General features: G+C 31.2%; 1 protein-coding gene across 1 annotated transcript; it reads left to right on the forward strand.

Annotated features, from left to right (window-relative positions):
* The first annotated feature begins 8910 nt into the window (after positions 1-8910).
* LOC134705325 (uncharacterized) lies at positions 8911-10542 on the forward strand. The gene has a single exon (XM_063564072.1). It carries the CDS (start codon positions 8911-8913, stop codon positions 10540-10542), a length of 1632 nt encoding a protein of 543 aa, XP_063420142.1.
* Positions 10543-17898: the final 7356 nt, after the last annotated feature.

Raw genomic sequence — 17898 nt, forward strand, 5'->3', positions numbered from 1 at the left:
CCTCCTATATATTTTTAGGTATATGATTGGTTAAAAGCGACCTCGTGGAGACCGTGTATATTCAATATTAGGTAAGTAGGGTGGCGGGGCTTATTTCAATGCACGGATGTTGGGCACTGTTTGATTATTTAAAACTTTTAAAGTTCTGTTAAATATTCAGTGAGTGATATCAAGATTGTTGATAATAAATATTTATCTTTTACAATACGATAGTCAAGTTAGTGCAGACCAATTAAAGAAGGTTCTTAAAATTGAACACTTGAACACTTTAATACAGAAATAAGAAGATGTGTCATGATAGAAAATAAGACAACTTTTATGGCGCGGAATCAGGGTCAAAAATACTTATTTACGTATAGACATAATTATTTCTGTATATACGGAATTCGATTTATCAGAGACATATAATACAAGGATGAAGGAGGGTCGAGATGAGAAAATTCCGCCATTGTTGTAAAGAGAGACGATACGCTTACAGATTTGTTTTCTCGTTTATGTCAATTGCTTTCACAGCTAAAGCATGTAAGTATATTCAAAAGATACATCTAACTAGTTCCACCGATTTGTTTATACTATAATGTGCTGAGATGATGATAATAATCCAATGCAGATCTATTTAACTTCGGTCCATTCAGCTTCCCCTCTTTCAATGTTGTAGAACCGGTGTGGCCCACCATTTTATTTTCATAAAACTTAGAAATTTACGATAATATATGCAATTTTATAGTGTTATTCTACTCCCGATTGTTATCCCGTTAAAATGATACTATTTTCGTTTATTTTGATCAAATAGTGTTTTCATAAAATACCATCAAAGGTGATTTATTCATTTTTCACATAAATACTCAAATCCAGCTATGCGAGAACGACCTTTTTTTCATAAAACTTAGAAATTTTCGATTATACATGCAATTCCATAGTGTTATTCTTTTCCCGATTGTTATCTTGTTAAAATGATACTATTTTCGTATGCTTTGATTAAATAGTGTTTTTATAAAATACCATCAAAGGTGATTTATTTTGTTCACATTGATACCCAAACCCGGCTATGCGGGACTTACCTTTTTTCATAAAACTTCGAAATTATAGAATAAATATGCATTTTAATGAGCCTGTATTTATTCCAAATGTTTTCTTGTTAAAATAAGATCAGCGGGGCATATATTTGTATTACCATGGACATGTAGACATTCCCAATTTATTTCTCTTTACTTTGTAAATTTTCCCCATCATTCTTTATTCTTTATTTATTTTAGCACCCCATCATTCTACAATCTTGATATTTTGATAAGATGTTTCCTCTTGTCCTTACTTCTCTGATTTCAAATATTCCGATACTCTTTTGTATGAATGAAGGACAGTGCCAGAAAGCCACATGACAAAAAGTCACAATTATTTTTTTCTGATTATTTTCCTTGAACAAAAAACACTTATTTCTATTCTTGAACTATTGTATATACAAACCAACTTTGTATACAAAAATTATCACAACATATCAAAGATGATCAAATAATTGTTACAAAAAAACAAAATGACAAACTGGTTTGGCACTTAAGGGGGTAGACTTTGGTTCAGGGAGATAACTCTTTAAATCAGTTATGCGTTTGTAACAGTCAAGTATCATCAGTGTATTTTAAGCACTTACCTGAAACAGATTTGAAATAATCTATGTAACCTAGAAGCTTAGAATATATTTATGAAAATGGTTGACACAAACGTACTGATGATTTAAAGAGTTATTTCCCTTAACCAAGGTCTACCTCCTTAAATGGCTTCATGGTGCCAATAAGTCTTTCTTTCGTATTATCAAAATTTAATAAATCTTCATTTTTCAAATATAATAACACATTTCGTAACTTGAATATGAATATATGTTTTAAAGATAGTTCTCTTATATATACAAACATTATATAATTATTTAGGATTTTTTGTCTTGTGACTTTTTGTTCTACTAAATTTGTGACTTTATGTCCTGCGACTTTCAGTCCGTTATGCTTTTGTAAACCCCTTCTAGACTTTATGAGACCTACAAAATATGAAGAAGCAGAGACTAAATAAAGTTAACGTTGATGTCAGCAACTTACATTGTATGTTCACGGTACCACGTTTAACAATTGACAAACATATCAAAAATGTGTACTTATAGCAAGCTTGAAAGGTCTATACATGACAAAATGAAATTTAAAATAGATTTAGCCAGAGACATATAAAACAATATATGTCTCTGATTTAGCATAATAAAAACCGGCAGAATGTTGTATGACATACATGTAGGAAGTAAAGTTTACAAGTAAGACAAATAGTCTATTCAACTCTATCTTTTTTTTTAATTTAGAATGCCAAAGAGGAAAAGATATAGAAATTAACAAATGGAGTTAAAAAGAGAGTAATCCTCGACCATGAACAGCTGTTGGTACCAGTATGGAGGAGACATCTGTTCCAGTTGCAATCCACACTGAAGATGGAAAGAGAATGAAAAAATATGAACGCTTAAATTTGATTGTCATGCTGTTTCTTTTTCTAGCACCAGTGAAAGGCAACTGATTGCACAAGAAATTGAGATATTTGCAGTGAATGAGACACACAATGAAGATGAAGAATCTTGCCATTTCCCTTTCACTGTATGCAATTTATTACAAGTTACCATCGCTGATACATGCATATATCCTTAGCTGTACAGATACCGAAATTTGCATAGTTGAACTGTACCAGATTAGTTGCAGGGAAATGATCATAAAACTCTCAGTTATCATTGACAGTAACATTATGAATAAATGTTTGATAATAAAAATATTATTTATACCTGGAATTGATTTTGTTCTCTCACATTTTGGTTTAGTTATTGAAAAAGGATGAAATAATGTGTAGTGATATTCTCACTCGATATTCTTGATATATTGTATACATAAATACATGTACATGTTCTGATTCTCAGTCTGACTGGTCCTTTTCATTTCAGAATACTGGGATGTATGTAGGTGTTTTTTTACAGATGTAATTTGGTTTATTCAAACACCACACCACATTAATTGGTTTATAGGTTTTATTAATATGATTACTGTGAGGAAAAAAACAACAAACAAGAACATAAAATTGTACGGCTTGTGATTATGGTTAAATCTATTATCATGCCTTTATTATGTATGTGCTTTCCCAAAGTAAGGAGCCTGTAATTCACTGGTGTGTTGCTGTATATATCATATTTTGATTTCTTTTCTTATTATTTTGTTCATAAATAAGACAGTGAGTTTTCTTGTTTGATGTGTTAAACCTTTTTCTTAAATAGACCTTGTATAGTTGACAGTGCAATATGAATTTTACGCATTGCTTAGAGCCTATGGTCACCTTAAAATGTTGATTTCTGTATCATTTGGTTTCTTGTGGAGAGTTAGACATTATATTGCATATACTGTACAGAAAAAAATAAATGTCATACACTCGCACATCAATATGTAAAAAAAAATATGAAATAGTTGCCACTGGACGTTAAGCAACCATCAATTAAATCATCCTGATCAACAACAAAAAAAATGAAATATTTGCCACTGGACGTTAAGCAAACATTAATTAAATCAGCCTGATCAACAACAAAGGAAGACACATTTTCGTGCAATTTGTATAAAGTAAAAAAAAAAGGGTTTTAACTAACAATCAAGTCAAAATGTTGTTTAACTATTCACACATGTCCATGTCTGTTTCAAAATTAAAAGGAGATTTTAAATAGTGTAAAAGTAAAAAAAAGAAGGGAAATATGTACATAATGCTTACAATATGGTTAATCCCTTTATATTCGAGGTCAAAAGTGAGACTTATATTGCAATTTTCTATTAAATGATCATTAAATGTAAGTCCTAACTAAATACACAATCCGTGAAAAGGAGAAACCTTAAATTTACCGACAATCATAAAAACAACTGAATGCAAGCTCATAATATTTCGAAAAACACAATTAGAAAACAATTTACAGACAATCATAAAAAATCAACCCAATACAAGCCAAATTAATAATGAACCCAGAAAGTAATCATTTTTTAATGATCTATACAAATTATAAATATAAGACAAAGTCGATCATGATAAACGATATTTATCAAACAAATTAAGTTTTTTTTTCTACATATTATTTAATTTTATAATTTGTAAGTAATATTTTCGGAAGGAGTGTGTACACCTGTGGTGTAACTACTTCATGTGTACCAGGTGTCAAATAAAACTCATTTTAACAGGTTGTGATTTACCTGACAATCGGATAATTCAAGCCGAATATACATGTCACACTGTGACATTATGTCTCCGAGACAGGTGTATATTTAATAGAAACCCATTATGAAACAATCAAATAAAATTAACTCTGATACAAGACATACAATTTATTACGTATTAATTATTTAATATCGTATTTTAATACAATATAAAATAATGTCTCTTTTTCAATAATACAAATAATCAAAATTAAAATGACATTGAAACACATAATTACGTATGAACTAAGATTATTCAATTAATTATCATGTTAAATTTAACACTGAAACAGTTAATTCATGCTTCAACTTCACCATTTCTTCGAGTACCTATAATACTTTGATAAAGACTCTATTAACCACAGAAATCTCGCGAGATTTAAATCTGGCCGAGTGAAATCACGGGATTTCGCCGAGTTGCCAATCTCTTGTATTATATGTCTCTGGATTTATGTATATACGTAAATCGAATTCCGTATATACGTTAATCCAATTATGTATATACAGAAATAATTACGTATATACGTTAATCGAATTATTTATTTTACATAATTATTTCTGTATATACCTAATTATCTAACGGAATTCGATTTATGTATATACGTAAATCGAATTCCGTATATACGTTAATCCAATTCTGTATATAAGGAAATAATTACGTATATACGTTAATCGAATTCTGTATATACAGAAATAATTACGTATATACGTTATCGAATTATTTATTTTACATAATTATTAACGTATATACAGAAATAATTATGTATATACGTATTATAATATTAGGTATATACAGAATACAAAATTCGATTTACGTATATACGAAATTCAGTTTACGTATATACAGAATTCGATTTACGTATATACAGAATTCGATTAACGTATATACAGAATTATTTCTGTATATACAGAATTCGATTTACGTATATACGTAAATCGAATTCCGTATATACAGAAATACTATCTTTCTGTCTTTACATAAATATTTCTGTATATACGGAATTAATTCTGTATATACGTTATTCGATTTCTGTGTATACACAAAGAAGTATTTTTGACCCCGATTCCGCGCCATAAACTTTAGTCTAAATTCAACAAATAAAGATAGTCGGTAAGATAAATTGGTTGCATAGTCCAGAGACATATATGTGTATATTTGTCTCTGCATAGTCATATGGAATTTACACTATGTAACTAATATTTTATATCCGCAAAATTTATCAATAAAAAGTAGTCTACCTGAATTCCAAACTAGGACAGAACTCCTCTGTAATTCACTTGAATATTAACATAAGATCAGGTTTATTTCTGAAAATAAAAATAAATTCAATCGTGAAAGTAGTTGTTAATCCGCAAATCAAGGAGCCCGTCGTCAGTTATCCTATGTTTGGCCCCCTTTTTTTTTAAATGGAAAGAATTGGATCCGTCCCTGATGCCTTTAATAATCCAGCATAATGGAATATTTTCCCGAGTGAAACAAGTTTCTGTGTTGGCAAAACACTTAGTATAGATTGTGACATCAAAATTTTAAAAGCATGTTTTTGTTAAGCTACAAATAATCACATGCTTGTCATCACCTAACCATAGTATTGCTACTTTTTTTTTTTTACATCTTTATGATCATACAATTAAACCCATACTATTATATGGTAGTGAAATATGGGGAATGTTTCGAACTGATTCAGCTGCATGTAAAACTGATAGATAATGATTATATATATTAGAAAAAAGTTTTTGGTCAGGATTCTTCTGAAAAAGCTCATAACAAATATGAAATATATTCTTGGTGTGTAAACAGAAAGTCAAGTAATATAGCTGTTATGTCAGAGCTTGGTAGATTTCCTATATATATTTTACTATAATGTTAAACTATTGTCATAGACTGGAACGTTTAAAAGAACTTGAAGGATTATTATTTGATGTATTTATATGTTGTAAACAGTTGCATAGTTCTAATGTAAATACATGGTATTATAGTATAGACCATATTCAGAGAGAGATTGAATTACCACATTTTGACCAATCAATGGGTTCTTTATGTCAGTATGTTAAAAATAAACTATGTAAAAGTTATTTAACATTTTAGGATAAACTGAAGTATCAAACAATTAACTCCGAAAAAGGGAAGCTTGGTACTTATTTTTTCTATAAATAAATGTTTTATAAAGAAAAATATTTAGAATTACATGACTTCAAAAAGGACAGTCAATTTGTAAATTAAGCATAAAAAGTAAAAACAGAAAAATACTGAACTACGAAAATTCAAAAAGGAAAATAAAAAATCAAAAGACAAAATCAAAAGTCTAAGCACATCAAACAAATGGATAACAACTGTCATATTCCTGACTTGGTACAGGCATTCTCTAATTTAGAAAATGGTGGATTGAACCTGGTTGCAATATAGCTAGCTAAACCTCTCACTTGTATGACAGTCGCATCAAATTCCATTACATTTTCAACGATGCATGAACAAAACAAAAATACTCAAAGAGTAAAAATGTCAAAAATAAGCGCTCACTCGCTCACTCTTTAAAAATTGAGACAGACATATATTAAAAAAACATATAGAAAGATCTGAGCGTCTTTGTTTTATTGGCTCACTTCGGTAAGTTAAAGATGAGCTTCATTTTTTATAAGAATGTCCTCTTTATGATATTCAAAGGGAAGATTTTCAAGACATTTCTAACATTTCTGACCCAAGAAAATGTAACTCTTATGGAAAAACTGGGCTGTTATGTATGTGACTGTTTTGAATTAAGGAGATCAGGTATGAACACTGACACTAAGTCAAGTAAATAATTTGAGAATAAATGCATTTAGTGTAATTTTATAATTCTTTTAAACAATATATATTTGGTTTTTGGCTCTGATTCTGACCGATGCTTATATTCCAAATGTATATGTATATGCCGCTATTATTGTTGTTTTAACCACTTATGTAAATCTATTGTATCTGATTTTATGCCCTTTATGGGCTCTGTAATATGGGAAATAAAAATATTCCTATTCTATTCTATAGATGAGGGTCTTGCTGGGGTTTCCCATTACAGGATACATGCCAGGGGAATTAAATCATCTGGCAGTGACGGATCGAGAGGGGGTTCGTGAGTTGGAACACCCCCGTTTTTTGGACGATCATTTGAATGGGAACATATGATTGGAACCCCCTCCCTTTATCCTGGGTTTGGAAACCCCTTTAAAAATGGAAGGATCCGCCACTGTGAGGATACAAATTTAATTTCTTAATAGCAAACCGCTGGCGCTGCGAGTTAAGTGTTTTAAAGCGGATTATCGGAGTATGAATAGAATAGAATAAAATATTTGTATTTCCCAAATAACAGGGCCAATATAGGGCATATAATCAGATACAATTGTATGTAAGTTGAGCTAGGGGTTCCACAAGGGTCAGTTATTGAATCAAGTCTTTTCCTGTCAAGTACACGATATTTCAACGGTCTTTCATCTGCTCGGCTGGGCACTTATTCGGCAGATGACACCATAGTTTATTTCGCAATATATATTTGGGTAACCATCAGCTCAAACCTTAATTGGATGTACACATTAACAACATATGCAAGAAAGCTTATACAAATCACCTTTTTAGGAAGAATTTGAATATTACCTAAGTCCATGACATCTATTTAAGAATATTTTATTGTAAGATTGTGACCAACACTAGAGTATGATTGCTCTGTTAGGGTCCATACTTACAAGACAAAAATAGCATTAAAATGGTTTAAAGTAGGACTACCTGCATGTTTCAGTTGTGTAACTAACGAATACAAACATACATTTAGCGTGGGTTTATAACATGCATGTTACAACACCTTGAATGCAATTGCCTTGAATGCAATTGCCTTGAATGGCGCAGCCTTTCAGGCTAACAGAAGAGATTCACGATTGGCAATGCTATATGAAATAGAACACGATAGGTTGCAAAACATAAAACTGAACAATAAATCTCACCATCCAAATTCCATCCTTCAAAACACAGAACAGAAAAGATTTCAAGCTTTTTTTTTCAAAAACAATAACCAAAAAAATTGCACAAGAGTAAACTCTTTTAAATCTTCAATGTCAAAGCATCAATATAAAACTCATCTATTCGAATCAAACTATTTTTTTTACGTTTGTATTTCTTATTTTTCCTCGATATTTATATTGTACACATATATTAAAAGAGGGGCGACAGATACCAGAGGAACAGTCAAACATAAATCGAAAATAAACAGACAGCATCATGGCTAAAGACAAACAGACAAATGATAGTACACAAACTTAACAACATAGAAAACTAACAAGAAACCCACCAAAAACTGGGGGGATCTATATTAATCTATGTCTTGTTCTAAGTTATTCTCCTATGACGTAATCTTCAGATTGTTGAAGGTGCATGGTCACTATATGTTAGAAGAAGTATAAATTTATTTCTATTCCGTTATATTTGGAATTTCCCTATTCTATTTCTGTCTTTAGACTTGTGGTACAAGTTTGGCTAGTATGTAAATCAGAAGTGGTCTGATGTTACTGTTGTTTTCTGCACGAATATTTCGAGGGCGGTAGTACGGGTGGGGTTTTATAGGCATATATAAGTCCTGATTACGTTTGATTATTATCGATGTGCTCGAGTAACTTTGATAGACGAAGTTAACGTTAAGCTCTGCATAATATGTCCGAGGAAGGCTCCGACCATGATGAACGCCGTGCTACTACTCAACATGCTGAAAATAGTAACGAAACAGAGTTAAGTACGGACGGGGCTATTTCGCTTTTTACGTCAGCTTTAAACAATGCTTTAGAGAAGCAAAAACATTCCTTGATTAATCATTTCGAAGCTCGTTTAGGAAAAAGTGTTAAAGCAACCGGTGTCGATCAACCAGAATTTGTATTCCATAGTGAGGGAATTAAAGTGCAATATTCGTTTAATACCGAGCGTCTGGAGAGGCTTGCTGCCGTTGAAAGTTGTATAAAGCTTGGAAACGCTTCCGAAGTTAGTGAAATCATTTCCCAGGAAAAGGAAATCATCCGTAAGCGTAACAAAATTCTAAAGATAGCCGACAAGCATGGATGGGACACGGTTAAAGAATACTTGGATAGTCCGTTGGCCGACAATAAAGAAGATGCTAGTGATTTGCGTGCTGCTATTTCCAGGGCTTCTCGTAAAAGAAGTTCCAAGCCGTACAGTAAACCAGAATCTTCCAATAGTGGTTCCAGAAAAGGAGAATTCAATTCTAGGAGTTTTTTTTTCGTGGCCTTGGCCAAGTCAGTGATACCGAGTTCTCCAAAGCAGGCAAGTCAGAAAGTTACAAGTGTTTCTATTGTAACCAGCCCGGGCACTTTGCAAGGAACTGCCCCGAAAAAAGGATTCCTACAGCGACAGTTGGTGCAACAAAGTTCCAGGAACAGAACACAGGAAAGACCCAGTAACAAAACAGATACAGACATAGATGAAGTTGAGTATTGTTTTCAATTTGTTAACAAGTATGAGAAAAAATCTGGTCAAAATCTTATAAATGTGAAAGGAAATTTAAGAAAACATGCATTGTTTTGGAAAAATGTACTTAACGCTAATGATTTTATTATGAATGTTATTAATTTTGGTTATAGAATTCCTTTTCTGAGTGAACCACCGACTATTTTTCTAAGTAATAATAGATCCGCGTTAAAACACTCAGAATTTGTAGAAAATTCTATTGAAGAACTTTTAACTAAAGAATGTATAAAAGAAGTAAATCGACCATTTGTCGTTAATCCACTTACTGTGTCGGTAAATAGTACGGGTAAAGAAAGATTAGTCTTAGATTTGAGACATGTTAATAAATTTGTCGAGAAACAAAAAGTTAAATTTGAAGGGGTTAAAGAAGCTATGACATTTGTAAATTTTAGCGGTTTTGGATTTAAATTTGATTTAAAGTCTGGTTATCACCATATAGAAATTCACCCTGATCATCAAAAATATTTAGGATTTTCTTGGCAATATGGTGATACAGTGCGTTATTTTACTTTTTCGGTTTTGCCTTTTGGACTTTCATCAGCTGGTCATATATTTACCAAGACAGTACGTGTGTTAGTTAAATACTGGAGATCTTTAGGATTTCCCATGGTGGTTTATTTAGATGATGGTATGGGTACAGCAGAAAATTTTGATACATGTTTCGAATTATCGAAAACAGTAAAAAATGATTTACTGCTTTCCGGTTTTATTGCTAATACAGAAAAGAGTGTCTGGGAACCAGTACAAAATATTGATTGGTTAGGTTTTGTTTGGAACTTTACATTGTACTTTAGAAATATCGCTTAAAAAATTATTTGCTTTAAAGCTGGTAATATCGAGCGTAGTAGATGGCAAAACTATTTTAACTTATAGATGTATTGCTAAAATATGTGGAAAAATCATTTCTATGATTCCTGCTCTTGGTAACGTTTGTCAAATGATGACGAAGCATATGCATATGCTAGTCTGTTGTAGATCTGCATGGAACGATGTCATCCCTATAAATGACAACATTTTGAAGGAACTAAAATTTTGGTATTTTGAATGCGAGTCATTATCTTTCCAACGCATTGTACCTATTAATAGAATACCACAGCGTGTAATTTTCACTGACGCTAGTCAGTATGCCGGAGCAGGGTTTATAATGAATGATAACAAAATTGTACATTTTATGTTTGATGGTCATGAAAGAAGCAAAAGTTCTACATGGAGAGAATTGAAAACTGTAGAAAAGAATATTTCTTCTTTTAAATCTGATTTAACAGGAAAATTTGTTAAACTTTATACAGATAACCAAAATGTAGTACAGATTGTTAAAAAGGGTAGCATGAAAGTAGAATTACAAGACATTGTTTTAAGCTTATTTCATATTTGTTTGTCACATAATATTTTCTTGGATGTTGAATGGATACCTAGAGATAAAAATACTTATGCAGATTATCTGAGCAAAATTTTTGATTATGACGATTGGGGCGTTTCCTATCAAATTTTTATATATTTTGATAAATTATGGGGACCATTCACATGCGATCGTTTTGCAGATTCGAAAAACAAAAAAGTAGACTATTTTAACTCTAGATATTATTCACCGGATACTTCCGGGGTTGATGCTTTCGCATATGATTGGTCTGCTCATAATAACTGGTTAGTTCCACCAGTTTGTTTAGTTAGCAAGTGTTTAAATCACATGCGATTATGTAAAGCTAAAGGCACTTTAGTTGTACCTAAATGGCCATCAGCGTTATTTTGGCCTATCTTAGTGAATAGGTTTTCAGACAGATTTAAATCTTTTGTTATAGACTTTAGAGAGTATGTAAAACCTATGAACTTTTTTTACAAAAGGTTCACAAGAAAAGAGTATATTTGCACAGAGACCTTTTAACAGTAATGTATATGTTTTGTTGTTGGATTTCTCCAAGTATTGAGATTTATACATTGAATGTTGTATACAGACTGTAGTTGATTTAGTTTTCTGCGATGGTTATTTGCCGCAGTTATCAGATATGAGACTATATTCGAAAGAATGTTAAATTTAACATTGTGATGTTTTAACTGCAACAATTAGATATGTCATTGTTAACATTGTTGATTAATTGTTTATGAATACAGTGAGGGTTAATGCCACTGTATATATATAAGTATATGACTTTTTTAAATACTGTGAGGTTGAATGCCACAGTAAGTGTGCGAGGAAAATGCCGCATTCATTTGTTTGCGAGGAAAATGCCGCACTCATTTGTTTGCGAGGGAAATGCCGCATTCATTTGTTTGCGAGGGAAATGCCGCACTGGGTTGTTTGCGAGGGAAATGCCGCATTCATTTATAGTAGTAATGTTAATTATATTTACTTTGTTTATAGTTATTACTTGGTATTCATTATTATATTTATTTTACAGATCAATGGAAACAATTTGAGTGTTATGCCAATGATTCAAGATTTGCCAGTATCATACGAGATTTACCCTCTTTTGTCGAATCGTCTAGATCAAATTCTACAATTAAGAAATACAAGTGCTATTTTAAAAAGTTTGAAAAATGGTGTTTCATTTTCACTTGAGTGTTTACCAGCGACAACTACTACGATTTCTATGTATATAGGTGGACTCATTCAACAGGGATCCAGTGTTGCGATTTAGATGCAAGTTTTTATTCAATAAAATGGTTTCATGACTTTAATTTCAAACATAATCCTTGTTCAGACAAATTCCTTGGTCTTATTTATGAAGGAGGAAGGAGATTGCTAAGTAAACCTATAAACAAAAAAGAACCTATTACGCCAGATATATTAAGGAAAATTGTTTTAAAGTTCGGAGATCATAATAATCTAAAAAAATTGCGTGTAGTAGTATTATTTCTGTAAGGATTTTCTGGATTTTTGAGGTATAGTGAATTGGCTAACATTAAGATGAATAATATTGAGTTTCAAGTCAGTCATGTTAAAATTCGCATTGATAAAAGCAAAACTGATTTAAACAGAAGGGGTAATTCTGTTGTTATAGCTGCAACAGGTACAGATTTATGTCCAGTTTTTTGGTTAAATAAGTATATCAATTTAGCTGAATTGAGTAAAAATTCTGATAGCTATATTTTCAGAGCACTGTCTTTTATGAAATCGAAAGATGTTTATAAATTATGTAATATAAATAGTCCATTGACCTATACCAGAGCGAGAGAAATTTTGTTAGAGAGTTTATCAGATATTGGTTTAGATAAGCTCAAGTTTGGGCTTCATAGTTTGAGAAGTGGTGGCGCTTCTACGGGGGCTCAATCTAATTGAAATGTTGATCTCTGATTACGTTATACTGCATATGGCTCAATCTAATTGAAATGTTGATCTCTGATTACGTTATACTGCATATGGCTCAATCTAATTGAAATGTTGATCTCTGATTACGTTATACTGCATATGGCTCAATCTAATTGAAATGTTGATCTCTGATTACGTTATACTGCATATGGCTCAATCTAATTGAAATGTTGATCTCTGATTACGTTATACTGCATATGGCTCAATCTAATTGAAATGTTGATCTCTGATTACGTTATACTGCATATGGCTCAATCTAATTGAAATGTTGATCTCTGATTACGTTATACTGCATATGGCTCAATCTAATTGAAATGTTGATCTCTGATTACGTTATACTGCATATGGCTCAATCTAATTGAAATGTTGATCTCTGATTACGTTATACTGCATATGGCTCAATCTAATTGAAATGTTGATCTCTGATTACGTTATACTGCATATGGCTCAATCTAATTGAAATGTTGATCTCTGATTACGTTATACTGCATATGGCTCAATCTAATTGAAATGTTGATCTCTGATTACGTTATACTGCATATGGCTCAATCTAATTGAAATGTTGATCTCTGATTACGTTATACTGCATATGGCTCAATCTAATTGAAATGTTGATCTCTGATTACGTTATACTGCATATGGCTCAATCTAATTGAAATGTTGACTGCATATGCAGTATAACGTAATCAGAGATCAACATTTCAATTAGATTGACGGGGGCTAATAGAGGAGTCTCTGATAGGTTACTTAAAGTCCACGGTAGATGGGCTTCTGATAAATCCAAAGATGGGTATATTAAAGACAATTTAAAATCTCAAATGGCTGTTTCCTTGAATCTTGGCATATAGTTCTCAAATTATTTATTCCTTTGTTTTATCGAAGTTACTGCGAGCAAACAAACCTAAATTATGACTTGTCTCTTATTTAGCCATGTATTTAGTATAGAAATGTTTTAAATTCGGACGAATTCATGAAGGAGAATTTAAATTTATTTCTATTCCGTTATATTTGGAATTTCCCTATTCTATTTCTATCTTTAGACTTGTGGTACAAGTTTGGCTAGTATGTAAATCAGAAGTGGTCTGATGTTACTGTTGTTTTCTGCACGAATATTTCGAGGGCGGTAGTACGGGTGGGGTTTTATAGGCATATATAAGTCCTGATTACGTTTGATTATTATCGATGTGCTCGAGTAACTTTGATAGACGAAGTTAACGTTAAGCTCTGCATAATATATTACAGTTATGTTTGTATTGATATGTATTTAGAGGACATTGTGATTGTATATTGATGGAATTGTGGTATATTTTTGTAATTTGTAAAATGTTTACAAGATATTAAATGTTGTTTCGCTGAGAAAATAAGAAAGTTACTGCGAGCAAACAAACCTAAATTATGACTTGTCTCTTATTTAGCCATGTATTTAGTATAGAAATGTTTTAAATTCGGACGAATTCATGAGGGAGAATTTAAGAATAGAGAACAACGAGCAACATGCGCAGAATAAATAGCAATAAAAAAAAGAATAAAGGAAATTGGGGACGTAAAGAATAATAGAAAATTATGGGACGCTAACATATTATAAGAAAAGAGAAGTATGGGTAAAGAATATGTAAATGACGTACACATTCAAGCATACAGAAATGAAGGACTCCATATCGAGACCCTCATAAGATGCATGAGTATAGATATAAATATAAAACATGGATTCTTCATGTTACTGTGATAAATTTGAGACATAATATTCTTGTTAAAGATTTTTTTTCTGAAAATGACTACAAAATGCAAAATAAGTTGCAACCATGCACTGGATGGTATTACTGAGGTGCTGTTTTGGAAATCTCAACCCTCCCCCTATACCTCTAGCCAATGATGAAAGGCAAACACTTAACAATACGCACATTTCAGTTCAAGACTGAGATGTCCGAGTCTGATGTTAGAAGATATAACCAAAGAAAATAAGCAAAATGGCAATAATACATAAATAACAACAGACTACTAGCAGTATATGGTAAGCCGTTTTACTATTATTCTAACTTCAAAATATCTCATATAATATATAAGATATCTTATAAAATATATAAGATATCTTATATAATCCAGTTTTTATAAGATATCTTATAAACTTTAGAAGCAAGCCGTTTTACTATTTATTCTAACTTCCAGATATCTAATATACATGTAGTTTATAAGATATCTTATATACATGTAGTTTATAATATATCTTATAAAGAAAATTATATGAGATATCTTATATACTATATAAGATATCTTATATACTATATAAGATATCTTATAAAGAAAATTATATGAGATATCTTATAAACTATATAAAATATCTTATAAACAATATAAGATATCTTATATACTGTATGAGATATCATATATAGTTTATTAGATATCTTGAAGTAAGAATACATAGTAAAACGGATTGCCATACTAGCAGTTAACTGGCATGTCAGCTCCAGACTTAAATTAAACTGATTGAAAGATTATGATTTCATCATATAAAGGTTGTTTTACTATTCATTGTAACTTTAAGATATCTAATAAACTTTAAAAGATATGTTGTTGTATTATTTACCACTCCTTGATGGAAGTCGAATGATTTATGTTATGGATTTGATTTAATACCTATCTCTCAAAATAATATCATTATGGAGAACTTGTCAAATGCACATGACACATGAGACACTTTCAGTCAACAGAAATATTGGTAGTAACGTGTTTGGTCAGTTGTGTTTGCAGTTTATTCGCCATTCTAAAATCGGAACTAGCCTAAATTATCATGTTGAATGATGAAAACTTCTGCAACGGTTCAGGGGGAAATTTATTAAAATCTGAATAATAAAGCCAAATTTTATGTTGAGGCGACAAACCTTTTCTATATAAATAAATGTGAAAATACTACAACATCGAACTACATACTGGGTGTCCTCGACATGATTTTCAAATCTTACAGCTATACTGAATTTCGACAGTGGTTGCTGGACTTCGAACTGACACAACATTTAAAGTGATCGTTAAAACAACATGAATATTAGCATATCAATTTCATCTGGACAAATTGTTTTGGATTCCATTCTACAGTTTGTATTTTTCTTCTACTATTATTAGTTTTGATTTGGATGGTTGTTTCTTGTTTTACGTCTTATGTGTCAAAAACACATGGATTAATTATGTAATAAAGTATAAAATTATGTTTAGTAAAATCAGATTTCATTTGATATCGGTTGAACTGGTGGATCAGCCCAGTTTACCACTCAATAATATGTAAAATATCCGCCCCTGATCATGTGTCCATTTGAAATTCGTAACTAATAACTTTTAATATTGTCTGCTTTGTGATGTAATTTTACATAGCCCTATTTTTATCACATGGCAGAATATTTAAACCACAGATTTTACAGATTTGAAAATCAACTTTTTTATAAATATTTTAGAAAGAAAAAAAAAATAATAATGTACATGTATATACAAATGTGTTTTCGGGGGTTGTATTAATATTATAAAGTTATAAATTATTCATTTATGAACATCTTCAATATCTAATTTTTTTTATGGTACTGTAATTTTAGCTTTTCTCATCACTTGGCGTCCGTCGTCGTCTGTCGCCGTTAACTTGTACAATAATATTCTCCTCTGAAACTACTGGGCCAAATATTTAACGAAACTTGTATTTGGCCACAATCATTATTGGAGTATTTAGTTTAAAAATGTGTTCGGTGACCCGGTCAACCAACCAACATCCTTTAATGAGTTTTTGCCCTTTATAGTAAATTTTTAACAATTTTCATAAATACTGTAAATTCTTGTAAATTTTTATAAAATACTTTCCTCTGAAACTACTGGGCCAAGTTCATTAAAGATAGAGATAATTGTAAGCTGCAAGAATGTTCAGTAGAGTAAGATCTACAAACACATCACCATCACCAAAACACAATTTTGTCATTAATCATCTGTGTCCCGAGTTTGTTTGATACTCACATAAACCAAGATGAACGCTCTAGTTATTGTTTGTTATTGTGATACAATGATTTTAAATTATTATTAAGCTTTTTTATTCCCTTATAATCACACTAATCAACATTTTTATTCAGGGCCTGCAAAATAGCACTTTTTCTATTTTGCCGGTGCCGGTCACTAATAGCCACTGCCAATTTTGAATTATCATTAGTGAAAGAACATCATCTATATAGCGAAAAGTAGATTTAAAGGATATAGCTAACTTCTTATTTCGCAGCCTAAGAAATTCCTGTCTGAATTCGGCCTCATAATAATAAGGCAGTGGCTATTTGACCGGCACCGGCTAAATAGCAAATTTGCTATTTGACCGGCACCGGCAAAATAGCAAATTTGCTATTTAGCCAGCACTGAATAAAACTATTTATTGATGTGATAAGTAAAGAATAAATAAGCTTTATGATAATTTAAAATCATTTTATCACATTAAAAATACACGGAGTACAATAAAAAAAAATTATTGAAGTTGTTCATAAATAAATAATTTATAACTTTATAATATTAATTAAAAGCATGAAAATACATTTGTATAAACATTACTAAATGTATGTTTTTCTAAAATATTTATAAATCTGTGATACATCATTACTCCACATTACCAGATTTTGCTGAACATTTTCTGATTGCCTTAAATTCTTTGCGAACAGAACGAGACCTCAAAACAAGTGGTTTATTTCAAAAGAGGACTGTTTCAGCATTCTCGAATGATTCACCTGAATATAAATATCAAGAGTTGATGACACCATATGCTTGGGCATATATCATGAAACAGTTTTCACTACGGTCTGAAGTAAAATTGGCGAAGAAAGAGAGTGGTGATAGAGAAATTTATG

The sequence above is a fragment of the Mytilus trossulus genome, chromosome 1, assembly GCF_036588685.1.
Source record: "Mytilus trossulus isolate FHL-02 chromosome 1, PNRI_Mtr1.1.1.hap1, whole genome shotgun sequence".
NCBI lineage: Eukaryota > Metazoa > Mollusca > Bivalvia > Mytilida > Mytilidae > Mytilus > Mytilus trossulus.